General features: G+C 37.0%; 1 protein-coding gene across 4 annotated transcripts in view; it reads right to left on the bottom strand.

The window, feature by feature from the left end:
• The window catches only part of slc12a5a (solute carrier family 12 member 5a), a 173,265-nt gene that overhangs the window by 29,420 nt on the left and 128,313 nt on the right, over positions 1–15,532 (bottom strand). For all 4 annotated transcript variants that reach the window (XM_039693352.2, XM_089134504.1, XM_039693353.2 and 1 more), the window contains exons 4-6: positions 13,319–13,465; positions 6,003–6,057; positions 5,435–5,565 (exon numbers count right to left, since the gene is read on the bottom strand). In XM_039693352.2, the coding sequence (XP_039549286.2) occupies positions 5,435–5,565; positions 6,003–6,057; positions 13,319–13,465 (333 nt within the window). The remainder of the gene's footprint in view (positions 1–5,434; positions 5,566–6,002; positions 6,058–13,318; positions 13,466–15,532) is intronic.

Raw genomic sequence — 15,532 nt, 5'->3', positions numbered from 1 at the left:
AAAATGTTCTGATGATAAATCTTGAAAATATTTTTTTACAGTGCATTAATAGCTTATTTTATAATGCTAATGTTTACAACCGAAACTGAACAGTCAAATATAACACAGAAACAAGATTGGGGAAGGTTAAAGGTCAGTACAAATGATGACTAAAACATCCCCCATTAAAAAGGTTAAACAAGGCAAATATTCAAAGAATAGCAAACGAGCAAAAGAAAGAGAGATGAGAGTGATTCACAATGACACAGACTAGCGTGAGTTCAGTTCTACGAGCGTTAATTGAACTAGTCAAGCATGGAATTAATACTGCAAATGACCCGCCATTAGTCCTTATTAGAGGCCTGACCTAAATTATATTTAAAGCCGTAAACTTTTGGGTGCATATGCTATGTTTCATGCCTCTAAGCACAATATATTACATTGTCCATTAAACTATTTCATACTTTTACCCTTATAAGAAGGATAAAAATGAGTAATTATTGTGAATCTTGCCAAATCTCTCAAAATCATGCCCGGGGTTATTAGCAATTATTCTCCCCCAAAAAATAAAGATTTATATTTAATTGCATTTTGCTTACAGAAACAATTTGAGGGGGATGATTGTCACGACATAATATTATAATGCAAAAAAACAAAAAAAAAGGCTTTATGGAAAAACATTTTTTACAGGTTCTTCGAGGTCACCCAGACATCATTTTATAAGATTTCCATTAAATAAATGCAGGGACACAACTGGAAAAATTGAGTTTGTTTGTTAAAACAATATATTAATGATATTAATTCTATTTAGAGTTTTAGAAACACACATATACAAACAAAATATACAACAAAACAGATAAAGTTTTGATAAGTAGTTCACTTTAAAAAAAAAACTTTTGATGATAATTTACTCGCCCCCATGTCATCTAAGATGTCCATGTCTTTCTTTCTTCAGTCGGAAATAAATTAAGGTTTTGATGAAAACATTCCAGGATTTTTCTCCATATAATGGACTTCAATGGGGTCCAAACGGTACAAGGTCCAAATGAGAGTTTCAGTGCAGCTTCAAAGTGCTTTAAACGACACCAGACGATAAATAAGGGTCTTATCAAGCGAAACGGTCGCTCATTTAAAAAAATAATAACAAAGTTTAAGTTTTATAAGCACAAATGCTCGTCTTGCTCTGTTCTGTGATGCGCGTTCGTGACTCTCCTGTTCGAACTCGTTCATCAAAATGAACAAATCTTTTCCCGAGTCAACTCATTCATTACGTTCGTTGAATGAACCAAATGACCCAAAAAAAGGCTCGTTAATTTTGATGAACGAGTTCAAACAGGAGAGTCACAAACGCACATCACAGAACAGAGCAAGGCGAGCATTTGTGCTTATAAAACTTAAACTTTGTTATTTATTTTTTTAAGTGAGTGATCGTTTTGCTTGATAAGACCCTTATTCATCGTCTGGTGTCGTTTAAAGCACTTTGAAGCTGCACTGAAACTCTCATTTGGACCTTGTACCGTTTGGACCCCATTGAAGTCCATTATATGGAGAAAATCCTGGAATGTTTTCATCAAAAACCTTAATTTCTTTTCGACTGAAGAAAGAAAGACGTGGACATCTTGGATGACATGGGGTGAGTAAATTATCAACGAAAGTTTTTTTAAAAGTGAACTACTCCTTTAAAAATGAATATATATATATATATATTAAGCATAAATATATAAGTAAAATATAATCAATCTTTTTTTGTGAGGATATATGACCCGGACATGATCTGGACAGATTCCCAATAATTACTCTTATAATATACAGTACATTACACACATTTTTATGTTTCAGAATGATCTGTGATTCATATTACATGAAACATTTTTATTTAATCTTTTTATTTTTATTGTGTCCCTTGTGGATTCTCTTTACAGACTGCGTTATCTGCATGTAGGAAGTGACGGCACAGCAAATAAGCTTTGTTAAATTGATGAAATACACACACACACACACATCAGATCAGCTAGTCTCTATGGTGACCTGTTCATTTTAATAATATCTGTCGGGTTACAGAATACAGTGTTATTCGGCATCTAAGTGTCCTTCTGAGCCGTAGTCTGGATAAAACACTCTCTCGGATCAGCACGCCGTGGACCCGCCGATCTCAAGCATGGAGAAGATTTTCCACGGACAATGGGAGCTAAGCCTGTTCCTCTGGAAGGAAGAATTAACCCAGAAGCGAGACGAGTAATGCGAGAGAACATCCACGAGCCGCGAGGACACGTGTGTTTAACACGAGACCAGCGAGGACATCATCAGCGGAGCAATTAAACGCAGACTCTGCATAATTACTTAATTACTCGCTCGAAGAGGAGAAGCAGGATAAGAGATAGAGAGATACAATCATGGTCATCTGGTCTTATGATATCCCACAATTCTGTGTGTGTATCTCACTGGTTGATTTTTAAAGTATAAAAGGCACTTATGATAAATTTGTGCCTCATGTCATTCCAAATCCATATGACTTTATTTCTCCTATGGAGAGGTTTAGCAGAATGTCCAGGCTGCACATAAAATCGCCATAAAAGTAGTCCATACAACTTATGCTTTATATTAAAAGTCTTTTAAATGCTTTTTCACGTTCAACTTTCTTTAGTGTGTAATGTTGCTGTTTGCAAAACAGCTACGCAACTTTCACTGTCTTTGACGCTTCAAAAAGTTCATCCTAAAACTAATCCAATTGAATTGAGAGGTTAAGTCCACATTTTCTGAAGAGACTCGATCGCTTTATATGATGAACAGATTGAATTCAGGCTTTTATTCACATACAAACATTCAGTTGTGGTAAACAGAAGCTTGCTCACGAGAACCAATGAGGTTCATTCTCGTGTAACGCATCACGTTTGAGCTTCAGCAAGAACCAATGAGGTTTGTTCTCGCGCGTCAAGCCGATTCGGTTGAGCTTCTGTTTATGTTCGTGGGTCAATGTGAATAAAAGTCTAAATTCAATCTGTTCATCATATAAAGCGATCGAGTCTCTTCAGAAAATTTGGACTAAACCGCTCAATTCATATGGATTAGTTTTATGATCTCTTTTTGAAGTGTCAAAGTGGTAGTTGCGGGACAGAAATCTTTTAGATTTCATCAAAAAAATCTTCATTGATGGGTTTGGAACGTTCGACATGAGGGCGAGTATATGATGATAACATAATTTTTCTCGTTCATTTTTGGGTGAACTATCCCTTTAAATAGCCTAATTCCTGCCAAAAGGGGCGGGGCATGGTTAAGTTAGTTAGTAGTGTGTTGAAACTGGCGGTTATGGTAAGGGGCGGGACATTTCCCAAACATGCTTAAAGTGCTGGACCAATCACGACACACTGCTCCAGCCGACCAATCAGAGCACAGTGTGCTTTTCAGAAGGAGGAGCTTCATAGAGACAAGAGCGTTACTGACAGACTGGAAGAGAGGAGACGCAACAGCGGAAAATAATGAACATTAAAGGGTACATATCATGCTTTTAAATCAATCATTTTTACATATAAATCATACATTTGTGGTCTATATAAAGCATAACTGCAATGCTTGGGTCTGAATTCCTCATTATTATAGCTCCACAGGCCCCTTTTCTGATGCGCGTCTGTGAGCGATTTAGAAATTCATTATTCAACGCATTATTACACAGAACGTAACTTGAAATATAATTATTTTCATAAATGACTGTTAAAACATCCCAAAACAGCACCCAAACCTTGCAAAGACCTACCTCATTAATTATTCACATTCAACAGCCAATGGCAAGTCTCCAGCAGCAGACCTTTCAATTTGTTATTTTTGTGTTAGTATTTTTACTTCTTCAAATTACAATATGCAGTTTGTGTTTAAGGATAAATAAATAATTTAAACAATGCAATTTATTTAGTTAAGCATACAGTATTGTTTATACGTAATTCCTTTGCGCAGCTGCGCAGTGCATGCGATGCGAGAATCAAATTCTGGTGGTTTTTTACATAGTCTATGGTTTTGTACGCCTACAGCAAAGCTTATGCTAAGTGGTTTAAAGTTTCGTCGTTGACAAAGACGACTTTTGACCAACAACAACGTGCGTGGAAACGACTCTGGAGCTAATTAGATGGTAGGAACAGACAGAAAGGTAAGAATAGAGAATTTGTCTGCTACATTACTAAATTTGTATTGCAGTATGTTATGCATTGCTTTTATTATTGCTGTATTGTTGGTGGAAACCAGGTGCTTTTGTGACTCATTTTTATGACGTGTAGAGTCATAAATCAATTTGGTTTTGGCGTAGTTTTACTTAGTTTGGACTTTGGACTAATGATATTACGTTGATTGCGCCTTTTACAAGAAAGCCACTAGATGGCACTGTGTTGTGTATGTGACGAACTATGCAGATTAACAAAAAATATAGGCTACTAGGCTAGCAAGCTATATGTGGAAATGTTAAGAGAAAATAAACAGAGACGTTGAGATCATACAGTGAAGTATTTTATTTAAATAAAATGAATAAAACAAGACTATTGTGGTCTATTTTAGTTGAAGCCTAAAATGGGTTGTTGTTTTGGTCTGTCTCAGATCATTAAAAAAAGTGTGCCCCCCTATGAAAATTAAATGCCCCCCCAATTGGTTTGTTCTGGCGACGGCCCTGTAAATGACTACGGTCTAATCTTACCACAAACAATCTGTATTGACAATATGATACGTTTAGAAAAGCATCAGAAAACAACGCAGCTAAATGAGCATTGATGAAACTCGAGAACAATAATACTGCAGACGTGTAACGTTACTTCAAGACAAAAACAAAGAAAGACAAAACTACTGCTAAACCACGACCACCATGTGTTTTAAGAAAGTAAGGTACTTTATTTTTATTAACGATATTTACAGCTTATGGAAATGCTCTGTTCGTCGTCTCCAAAGATAGAAGGAATTTAACGTTACCTCTCATTCAGACGAAGTCAATCGGCAAACCCTTCTGTATAACGTTACTGGCGGAGGTTGTTGAAGTGGGAATCCTTGAAGTGCTTCAGGTCACTAACGTACATCCAAAAACCGAACATTTTGACTTGCCCTCTCGTAACGAGCCTGGACTACAAAATCGGAGCGAGAAATAATAATGGCGGATTGCTCGAAGTGTTGGACCGGTAGTCGATGTCCTTATTTGTCAGTTCCGCTGCAAATACGGTGACGTAATTGTTCAAAAAACGTGAACAGACAAATCTGAACAGGTTGAAAAATACGACCAAAACAGAATATAAAGATATAAACGAAGCACCTGAAAAGAATAATTTCATCTTTTCTGTATTTATAAACACTCCGAATATACCACAAAATGCATTTAAGGGCTAAAAAAGTGGATTTTGCATGATATGTCCCCTTTAAAGCATGAAAACCTGTTTTAGTAGAACTTTTCACACACACACTCATAAAACACACAGGTTGTTGATCTCACCAGCAGGATCTCGATGCAGCCCAGGATGTACATGGCTCCAGCGTAGGTGGTGCCCAAGTAGAAGCAGATTCCCACAGCTCCACCAAACTCAGGGCCCAGAGAACGAGAGATCATGTAGTAGGAGCCGCCAGCTGTTGAAAACAGATGCATGATCACACACACAAAAAACCCTCGTAGGAAACCATATTATCGGATATTAACAAAGCATTCTGGTGTTGACAGCTCTGAAAAATAGCTCAATACAACCAACAATTACAACTTCCTGTTTCTTGGGAAATATTAAGCATGCTTATCAAGAGGCTTTTAGCACTATAGAGATAATAGCAGCCTATCGCTGATGGGGAACCAAACCTGGCAATTTCACCTCACCTCTGCTCTCCTCCAATCAGGAGATGAGATCAAGGGGGTCATTAGGACGGGCCACGCTCATCGAATTATGAATACATAAATATAGCTTTGAGGATTTTGCTGTCTGGTCAGTGCTCGGAGTTGTTGTTGCTACGGTGACCGCTTCCTGTTTCCAAGGCGACCCACATGCACATGTTAAGCTCGAGCAGGCTTTGCTTACCTGGCACTACGCCGTTCGTGGCGATGGCACTCATGGAGATTGCGGTGAGCATCGTCTGGAATAAAACACACAGAAGGACGGAAAAGCACTGTTGATTAGTTGACATCAAAACAGATTAAAAAAGAACAATAAGGACGCTGCCTCGTCACAACAACACTAACGAGGATATGATTCTCATACAACAAAAAATATGCAATGCATCATCATTTCTGAAATTCGGACACGATTCGGTGTGACAGCGAAAAATGACAAGAAAAGCTTGAGTCGAGGTAGTGTCCTCGCCTGTAAACAAACATTCTGATTCATGAGCAAATGATTCCTATGAACTGAATCATTCTAAAAGACTCACAAGTAAATAGTTTGACTCAGTTTGATGAATCCTTCAATGAATGGTGAATCAACATCTCTGAACTGTATTTTATTATTATGAATAAGACAAAATGAAAGATAGAATGACAGATAAATAAAAGGATAGACAGACTAGATAGATAGATAGACAGACAGACTATATATAGATAGATAGATAGATAGATAGATAGATAGACAGACAGACAGATAGACAGACTAGATAGATAGATAGATAGACAGACAGACTATATATAGATAGATAGATAGATAGACAGCCAGACTAGATAGATAGATAGACAGACAGACTATATATAGATAGATAGATAGATAGACAGACAGATAGACAGACTAGATAGATAGATGGATAGATAGATAGATAGATAGATAGATAGATAGATAGATAGATAGATAGATAGATAGATAGACAGACAGATAGACAGACTAGATAGATAGATAGATAGATAGATAGATAGATAGATAGATAGATAGATAGATAGATAGATAGATAGATAGATAGATAGATAGACAGACAGACTATATATAGATAGATAGATAGATAGACAGACAGACAGATAGATAGACAGACAGACAGACTGACAGACTATAGATAGATTGACAGATAGATAGACAGACAGACAGACAGACAGACAGACTGACTGACGATAGATAGACAGACAGACAGATAGATAGACAGACAGACAGACTGACAGACTATAGATAGATTGACAGATAGATAGACAGACAGACAGACAGACAGACAGACAGACAGACAGACAGACTGACTGACGATAGATAGATAGACAGACTGACAGACTATAGATAGATTGATAGATAGATAGACAGACAGACAGACAGACAGACAGACAGACAGACAGACAGACTGACTGACGATAGATAGATAGACAGACTGACAGACTATAGATAGATTGATAGATAGACAGACAGACAGACTAGATAGATTGGGATTGTAGAGGGATTGTAAAACGTCCTGGAGATTAAAGCCGTCTTTAAATCAGCACCGAACTGTCTCCACAGATGCAAATGTGTCTATTCCTGAAGAAAAGGGTACGAGCTGATGCTGTCAGACCGAGAGGAAAACAGCAGGACCCTGACGCTTCTTTAGAAAGTCACACAGAACATACAGACACAAACACACAAATGAGTGTTTGAATCGATAGAGAGAGAGAGAGAGAGAGAGAGAGAGAGAGAGAGAGAGAGAGAGAGAGAGAGAGAGAGAGAGAGAGAGAGAGAGAGAGAGAGAGAGAGAGAGAGATTACTTCAAAGTCTAGGTGGAATTGCTACATTTTCAGATGAACCTGCTTATATATATATACATTTTTGTATTTCTTTAAATGAATTTTAGACAAAGTTGATCCTTGAAATGACCATGAATGAGTTCAATAGGCGTTAATCAGCAGGTTTCTTTCTTAAATGAGACTCCATTTCCACACACACCAACACAAGTCCAATGGCCATTCAGAAACACTTCATATCATCACAGAACTCCATATGCTAATCACATGCTGGCTGCAGCTTCTGATTGGACGATGCAGGGCACCAGCTGTTTGAACCAGTTTTCCCAGCCAATCACGCCATCTGCCTTCAGCGGAGTGAGCCAATAACACTGAAACAGACATTATGACAACCAACCCCAAGATTTAACAGTGAATAAAAATAGAATAATGATGATTACTCCAGACTTCAGTGTCACATGATCCTTCAGAAATCATTCTAACATGATAATTACATCAACAACATGGTGGTTGAGGAGATCCCCCCCTTCTATGTGAAGCGCTTTAAGCGCTATATAAATGTAACTAATTATTATTTATTATTATTATTAATTAGATTTTGTAACATTATAAAATATTTACTGTCACTTTTAACAACTAAATATAAAGTACTTATCCCCCTCCACAAACAAAGAGAAAGAAATCTTACTGAGCCACAACGCTATAGTGTACATAAGCTCAAATGACTGATTTGTCAGTATTAATTCGAGGTATGCGTCTCCTCACTGTTACTCAGCAACAGAGTGCCGGCCATATTTGGGCCCCTGGAGAGGATAAATTTACATAATCAAACGACACATCAGAAACTCAATTGAAAACAGCCAAGCGCAGGAGAACTGGTCTCAAAATCTTAAAAACACGCAAGCTCATAGTGGTATATTTATAATCAACATTTCTATTGCTTTGCCTGCCATATTGGAACTTGAGCAGTGCATTCTGGGATTGACTTCATATATGTCACGCTACCTTAGAATCCAGCTATCCAAAATAAAAGTGTGTGTTTACATAATATATGTGGGTGCACTGTGTATAATTATTTTTTTATATATATAAATACACACACATGCTTGTATATATTTAAGAAATATTTTCATGTATATACTGTATATAGATTTATATACTGTATATAATTTATTTTATATATAAATATAAATATTTTATATAAATAATATTTTTTCTTAAATATACAGGCATGTGTGTATATATATATAATAATTATACACAGTGCACCCACATATATTATGTAAACACAAACTTTTATTTTGTAATCGCAATTAAAATTAGATGAAAATTGTAAACTAAATAAAAATTCTGAACTGAAATAAGTTGAAGAATTAAAATCACTATAAACTGAACTAATAATAAAATCAAAACTATGTATTTAGAAATATATTTAAAAAAAGAAAAATACTAAAAAATAAACAACTAAAAACTGAAAATATAAAAATAAAACAAAAAAAATTGATATATGAATAATAGAAAGTAATTAATTACTATATAAATTAAGTCTTGCATAACAAAAAAAAGCCTAAATTTAAGACCATTAAGATGTTTTGAACTGACATTTTCATGAAAATTAAGCCACCACAAATTTAAATCACTTTAATGTAAGAAAATTGTGTAAATAATAGCGACTGCCTTATTTAAAGATAGATATGTCACGCTACCTTAGAGTCCAGCTAGTTCTTGTTGTCTCTGATTTAAGTGTTGCTTTAATTACTGTACATCTATCACCGAATACACAACACACACACACAAGTGCAAATAATATTCATGTATTAATATATTCCTATGAATAATCTGCTTATTCAACAGAATCCCGGCTGTCTCAAGCCATAAATAACCGAAGCGCTGTCTGTCTATCATCCGCCTGTCAATGTCTCTGCGCCTGCCGACTATTTGAAAGTGGATCGATGCTGTTGTTTGTGTCCTTTAATGATTCATTACTGCATTTCTAATGTCTTCAGTCTGTCTTAGAGAGGCGAGTGATGTATGAAAGAATCAGCGTTCTCTCCTCCTCTCCATCTGTTGCCATGAGAGACCGAATGCAAGCGATGGGCGTCTGGCAATGAGCTGGTAATTTCAGATGACATTGATAGCGTCTCGCTACTTCTAAATATGATGCATGTATACACTCATTCAAAAACCACAGACGGATGTCGAGGTGACGCTCACACCACGCCGATGGAGCGGACGGGCAGATAAATCATAAGAGAAGTCATTGAGATGCACCACTTAAAGACCAGTCATCAAGACACACAGTCTCACAGGGAAATGTTTGCAGAACGTCTCAGAGGCCGCTTTAACCTCGTTTGGAAGGATTCTGTAAGACCTTCGTTATCTTTGGGTGTCTCTGATGGCTGTGGCTTTTCACATCATTTGCTTGGATTTTAAATAAGAAAACCTTAGATTTGAATGTACTAAATGAATGTTACTGTCCATTATCTGCCTGTTGCCTTTCGGCAAGATATATCACATAGGGTGAATCTCACTAAATCATGTCCCAATGCACCCCAAAATCAAAACTAGTAAAAACATGTTGTTAATTGAAAAAAAGATTAAATAAAATTAGGGCTGTCAAATGATTAATCGCATCCAAAATAAAAGTTTGTGTTTATGTGGGTGCACTGTGTATAATTCTTTTATATAAATACACACACATGCTTATATATATTTAAGAAATATTTTACTGATTTATATATAATTTATATAAATATTTAATATTTAAATAATATTTTTTTCTTAAATATACAGGCATGTGTGTGTGTGTGTATATATATATATATATATATATATATAATAATTATACACAGTGCACTCACATATATTATGTAAACACAAACTTTTATTTTGTAATCGCTTGACAGCTCTAAATAAAAATTAGATGAAAAATGTAAACTAAATAAAAATTCTGAACTGAAATAAGTTGAAGAATTAAAATCATTATAAACTGAACTTATAATAAAATCAAAACTTCGCATTTAGAAATTTATTTAAAAAAAGAATGGCAAACAAAATTACTAAAAAATAAACAACTAAAAACTGAAAATATAAAAATAAAATAAAAAATTTGATATATGAATAATAGAAAGTAATTAATTACTATATAAATTATGTCTCGCATAACAAAAACAAAGCCTAATTTTAAGACCATTAAGATGTTTTGAACTGACATTTTCATGAAAATTAAGCCACCACAAATTTTAGTCACTTTAATGTAAGAGAATTGTGTAAATAATAGCGACTGCATTATTTAAATAGTGATTATTTAATTTGTAATGCATATGTATACCTCATGCTAGTATTTAATTTTTATATTATGATAATCTCATGAGAGCCATGAAAGCATCTGGACATGGAAGCAAATGTGTAATAAAGCAATGCAAACAATTTTTTATTATTTATTATCATATTATTGTTTTATCTGTGCTTTATTATTCTGTGTCTGTGATCCAAACATACTTGAGTCAGTCAAATCCTTCAAAACAAGGCTTCTAGAGCAACTGGACAGAAAGATGGCCTTTTCAGTCAGCTTATTAGACATCATCAAGATACACTGTTCATGTCAGCACACACAGTGTGTCCTCCGATGCGGACCTTAACACCCAGCACCTGCTGGACGACATCTAGGCGAGCTGCTTTTAGCTTCAGTGTTTTTGTCTGAAAGCACCTGTATGCTTTTTAAATGGATGCATCGTGACAAAAAATAAGCTTTTCTACAAACGGCGGGAGATGTTTTCCTGATGGATCCAAACTGGCATGCTGCTTTCTTTACAGGGATAAAAACAAGTGCTGCTTAGCATTTTCTTAATAGCATGTGCAACATGATGCATTCAACCATAAACGCATTACTGGGAACATTTTTAAAAAATTCTTCAGTCTGATCAAATAATAATTTTAAGGTGAGCATATATTGGTGATTTTAATGCGTTTCACACTTCGAGAGAAGATTTGTAGTATGTAATTCCAGAGCATGTCTATGTGCAAGAGAGAGAAAGAGAGATAAAAATAGCACTTCCACGGGCGCTGGATAATCTTGCACACGTGAACATAAAAATCATGAGCATGTACACTGAAGCCAAGCACATATGAGCAGGTGAAGATGAAAGAGATGCATGTTAATCAGCGAGTCTTTGAAAATGTGGGACATGCAAATTCAGAATCATTGAAAATTAACATCAGATGTGTGCATGTGGCAGGATGATATCTTAGGATATGTCTATATTAATCTGAAAAAGGCGTTCAGGTTTCAGAACACAGTGAAACGCTATAAAATGAGCATGCGTTAAACCTAATAAAAGCTCACGCTATTCTTCTCATTTTATTAGCAAAATATGCCACCACTAAATGTTGCATTCAGGTTGCACTCAATCGCTACTCCATGTGTGGTCTAAAAAAAAATATATATATATATATATATATATATACACTGTAAAAAAGGATCGTGATTTTAACAGTAAAAGACTGTAAAAATGCTACAGTGAAAAACTGTTAATTGATTAACAGAAAGTTTCCGTACTATATACGGTAAATAACTGATAAATATAATGGTACATTTAATGTAATTTTACTGTAAAATACTGTTAAATTTACAGTTTTTGGAAGTGAAAAAGAAGAAGTCATTGTTTACAGTGAAAAAATGTAAATTGACTTTCCCACAATTCCCTGCGTGACAGTTCACAATTTAATGTATTTTTACTGTTTATTCATAATTTTCTTAGGTTTTTTTTCTTATCAGTTATGTTCATTAGGGTTTTATGTTACATTTAACATTGTTAAATTAATTCTTATTTCATTTTTTAAATTTCAATATGTTACCATGATGGTGTTCAATGTTTGTGTGAATGAGACTATATAGTAGTATGAACTCTCTTGTGGAAAAGCTGATAATGATGAGCTTTGATTGATCATTTAATGCTGTGATTGATGGCTGTCGGTGTATTGCATTGAACAAAACAGATATTAATACTTCAAAATGTCAGTAAATTAACATTATATCAAATAATGAATTACGGTTTATTGCTGTAAAATTAAAATCGGTCAAAGTCTGTAAAACCTAAAATGTTGCTACCATACTTTTAACATGCAGGAAAACTCTGGTAACAGCTGCCCCGAGATTTCCCGTAAATTTAACGTTTTTTTTTTTTTTACAGTGTATATATATATATATATATATATATATATTAGGCTTCAGTTCATTTGGATGATGTGAATGTTTTTGTCGGAATTGAGCCTCAATTGATGACGTATGATTTGATTAAACTGTGTTTGTGCTTGTTCTTACCCACTTTCCGTACTGCAAGTACATCTCATTTGTATTTTTGCAGAAATGGACTGCCTTGTTCTTTGGAACATTTGCGGTAGATGTACATGTACAATATACTATATAGTGGACACCGTCGAGTGGGCGCAGGGGAGAACTCCGGCTCAGACCAGCCAATCAAACCCAGGTTGAAAACACCCTTAGATATCGAACATATTTAGTCCGTCTTTTTACAAAACATTTTATTGTAAGTGAATTAAAATCAGCAGCTTAAAGTTACACAAGGAACTTACCAAACCAAAATACCACAGCAAAAATAGCTAGCCTAGCTTATAGAAATTTCAACCATTATTAAAGACAAGTAAACAGTCAGTATTAAAATAATCGCACATATTGCATGGTGTGTGACTTACCGTGGAGCAGCACATGAGGACGATGATGAAGGACTCAATGACCCCGCCGATGCCCACCATCCAGGTCATCCTGAGGAACAGAATCACACCCAGGATGTTCTGTAGGCAGGGGAGGTAAACGCCCATGAGTGTGCCCATCCGCGGAGCCTGGCAACACACAAACACACACTCTAACAGCAGGCTATTACACCAACGACCATCGGATTACATCTCATCAGTGTCATGAAACAGAAGGATTCACACAGGTAAAGTGATCAACAGGTATGTGATCGCAACGATGGAAGCAGGTGAACAACTGATGAATATAGTGTATAGGATGCACATCTGGATGAGTAATGGTCTTATCTGTTGCAGGTTCTGAAATGGAGATGGAGGCAGATGATTGAGGATGGACGAAGGAAGCAGATGACTGAAGACAAATAGCTCTGTTAGGTATCATGTTGGTATTATGCAGGTAAGGAATCAAGTAATGAGTCATGTAAGGAGTTAGGTAAGGAGTCAGGTAAGGAGTCGGGTAAGGAGTTCAGGTAAAGAGTCAGGAGTCAGGAGTTAGGTAAGGAGTCAGGTAAGGAGTCGGGTAAGGAGTTCAGGTAAGGAGTCAGGAGTCAGGAGTTAGGTAAGGAGTCAGGGGAGTCAGGTAAGGAGTCAGGAGTTAGGTAAGGAGTCAGGTAAGGAGTCGGGTAAGGAGTTCAGGTAAGGAGTCAGGAGTTAGGTAAGGAGTCAGGTAAGGAGTTAGGTAAAGAGTCAGGTAAGGAGTCAGGTAAGGAGTTCAGGTAAGGAGTCAGGAGTCAGGAGTTAGGTAAAGAATCAGGTAAGGAGTCAGGAAAGGAGTCAGATAAGGAGTCAGGCAAGGAATCGGGTAAGGAGGCAAGCAAGGAGTTCAGGTAAGGAGTCAGGAGTTAGGTAAGGAGTCAGGTAAGGAGTCAGGAGTCAGGAGTTAGGTAAGGAGTCAGGTAAGGAGTCAGGTAAGGAGTTAGGTAAAGAGTCAGGTAAGGAGTCAGGTAAGGAGTTCAGGTAAGGAGTCAGGAGTCAGGAGTTAGGTAAAGAATCAGGTAAGGAGTCAGGAAAGGAGTCAGATAAGGAGTCAGGCAAGGAATCGGGTAAGGAGGCAAGCAAGGAGTTCAGGTAAGGAGTCAGGAGTTAGGTAAGGAGTCAGGTAAGGAGTCAGGAGTCAGGAGTTAGGTAAGGAGTCAGGTAAGGAGTCAGGTAATGAGTGATGTAAGGAGGCAGGTAAGGAGTCAGGAGTTAGGTAAGGAGTTAGGCAAGGAATCGGGTAAAGAGGCAGGCAAGGAGTTCAGGTAAGGAGTCAGGAGTTAGGTAAGGAGTCAGGAGTTAGGTAAGGAGTTCAGGTAAGGAGTCAGGTCAGGAGTTAGGTAAGGAGTCAGGAGTCAGGAGTTAGATAAGGAGTCAGGTATGGAGTCAGGCAAGGAATCGGATAAGGAGGCAGGCAAGGAGTTCAGGTAAGGAGACAGGAGTTAGATAAGGAGTCAGGTAAGGAGTCATGTAAGGAGACAGGCAAGGAGTTCAGGTAATGAGTTAGGTAAGGAGTCAGGTAATGAGTCAGGAGTTAGGTAAGGAGTCAGGTTAGGAGTCAGGTAAGAAGTCAGGCAAGGAGTCAGATAAGGAGTTAGGTAATGAGTCAGGTAAGGATTTCAGGTAAGGAGTCAGGTAATGAGTCAGGAGTTAGGTAAGGAGTCAGGAGTCAGGAGTTAGGTAAGGAGTTAGGTAAGCAGTCAGGCAAGGAGTCAGATAAGGAGTTAGGTAAGGAGTCAGGTAATGAGTCAGGAGTCAGGTAAGGAGTCAGGTAAGAAGTCAGGTCAGGAGTCAGGTAAGGAGTCAGGTAAGAAGTCAGGTCAGGAGTCAGGTAATGAGTTAGGAGTCAGGAGTTAGGTAAGGAGTCAGGTAAGGAGTCAGGGGAGTCAGGTCAGGAGTCAGGTCAGGAGTTAGGTAAGGAGTTCAGGTAAGGAGTCGGGTAAGGAGGCAGGCAAGGAGTTCCGGTAATGAGTCAGGAGTCAGCAATTAGGTAAGGAGTCAGGTAAGGAGTCAGGAGTCAGGTAATGAGTCATGTAAGGAGTCAGGAGTTAGGTAAGGAGTCAGGTAAGGAGTTATGTAAGGAGTCAGGAGTTAGGTAAGGAAGGACTCAGGTAATGAGTCATGTAAGGAGTCAGGAGTTAGGTAAGGAGTTAGGTAATGAGTCAGATAAGGATGCAGGTA

Source organism: Pimephales promelas, chromosome 8 (genome assembly GCF_988280905.1).
Source record: "Pimephales promelas chromosome 8, fPimPro1.hap1.1, whole genome shotgun sequence".
NCBI classification, from domain to species: Eukaryota; Metazoa; Chordata; class Actinopteri; order Cypriniformes; family Leuciscidae; genus Pimephales; species Pimephales promelas.
The sequence above is the reverse complement of the archived record's forward strand: the minus strand, read 5'-3'. Positions and strand labels throughout refer to the sequence as shown.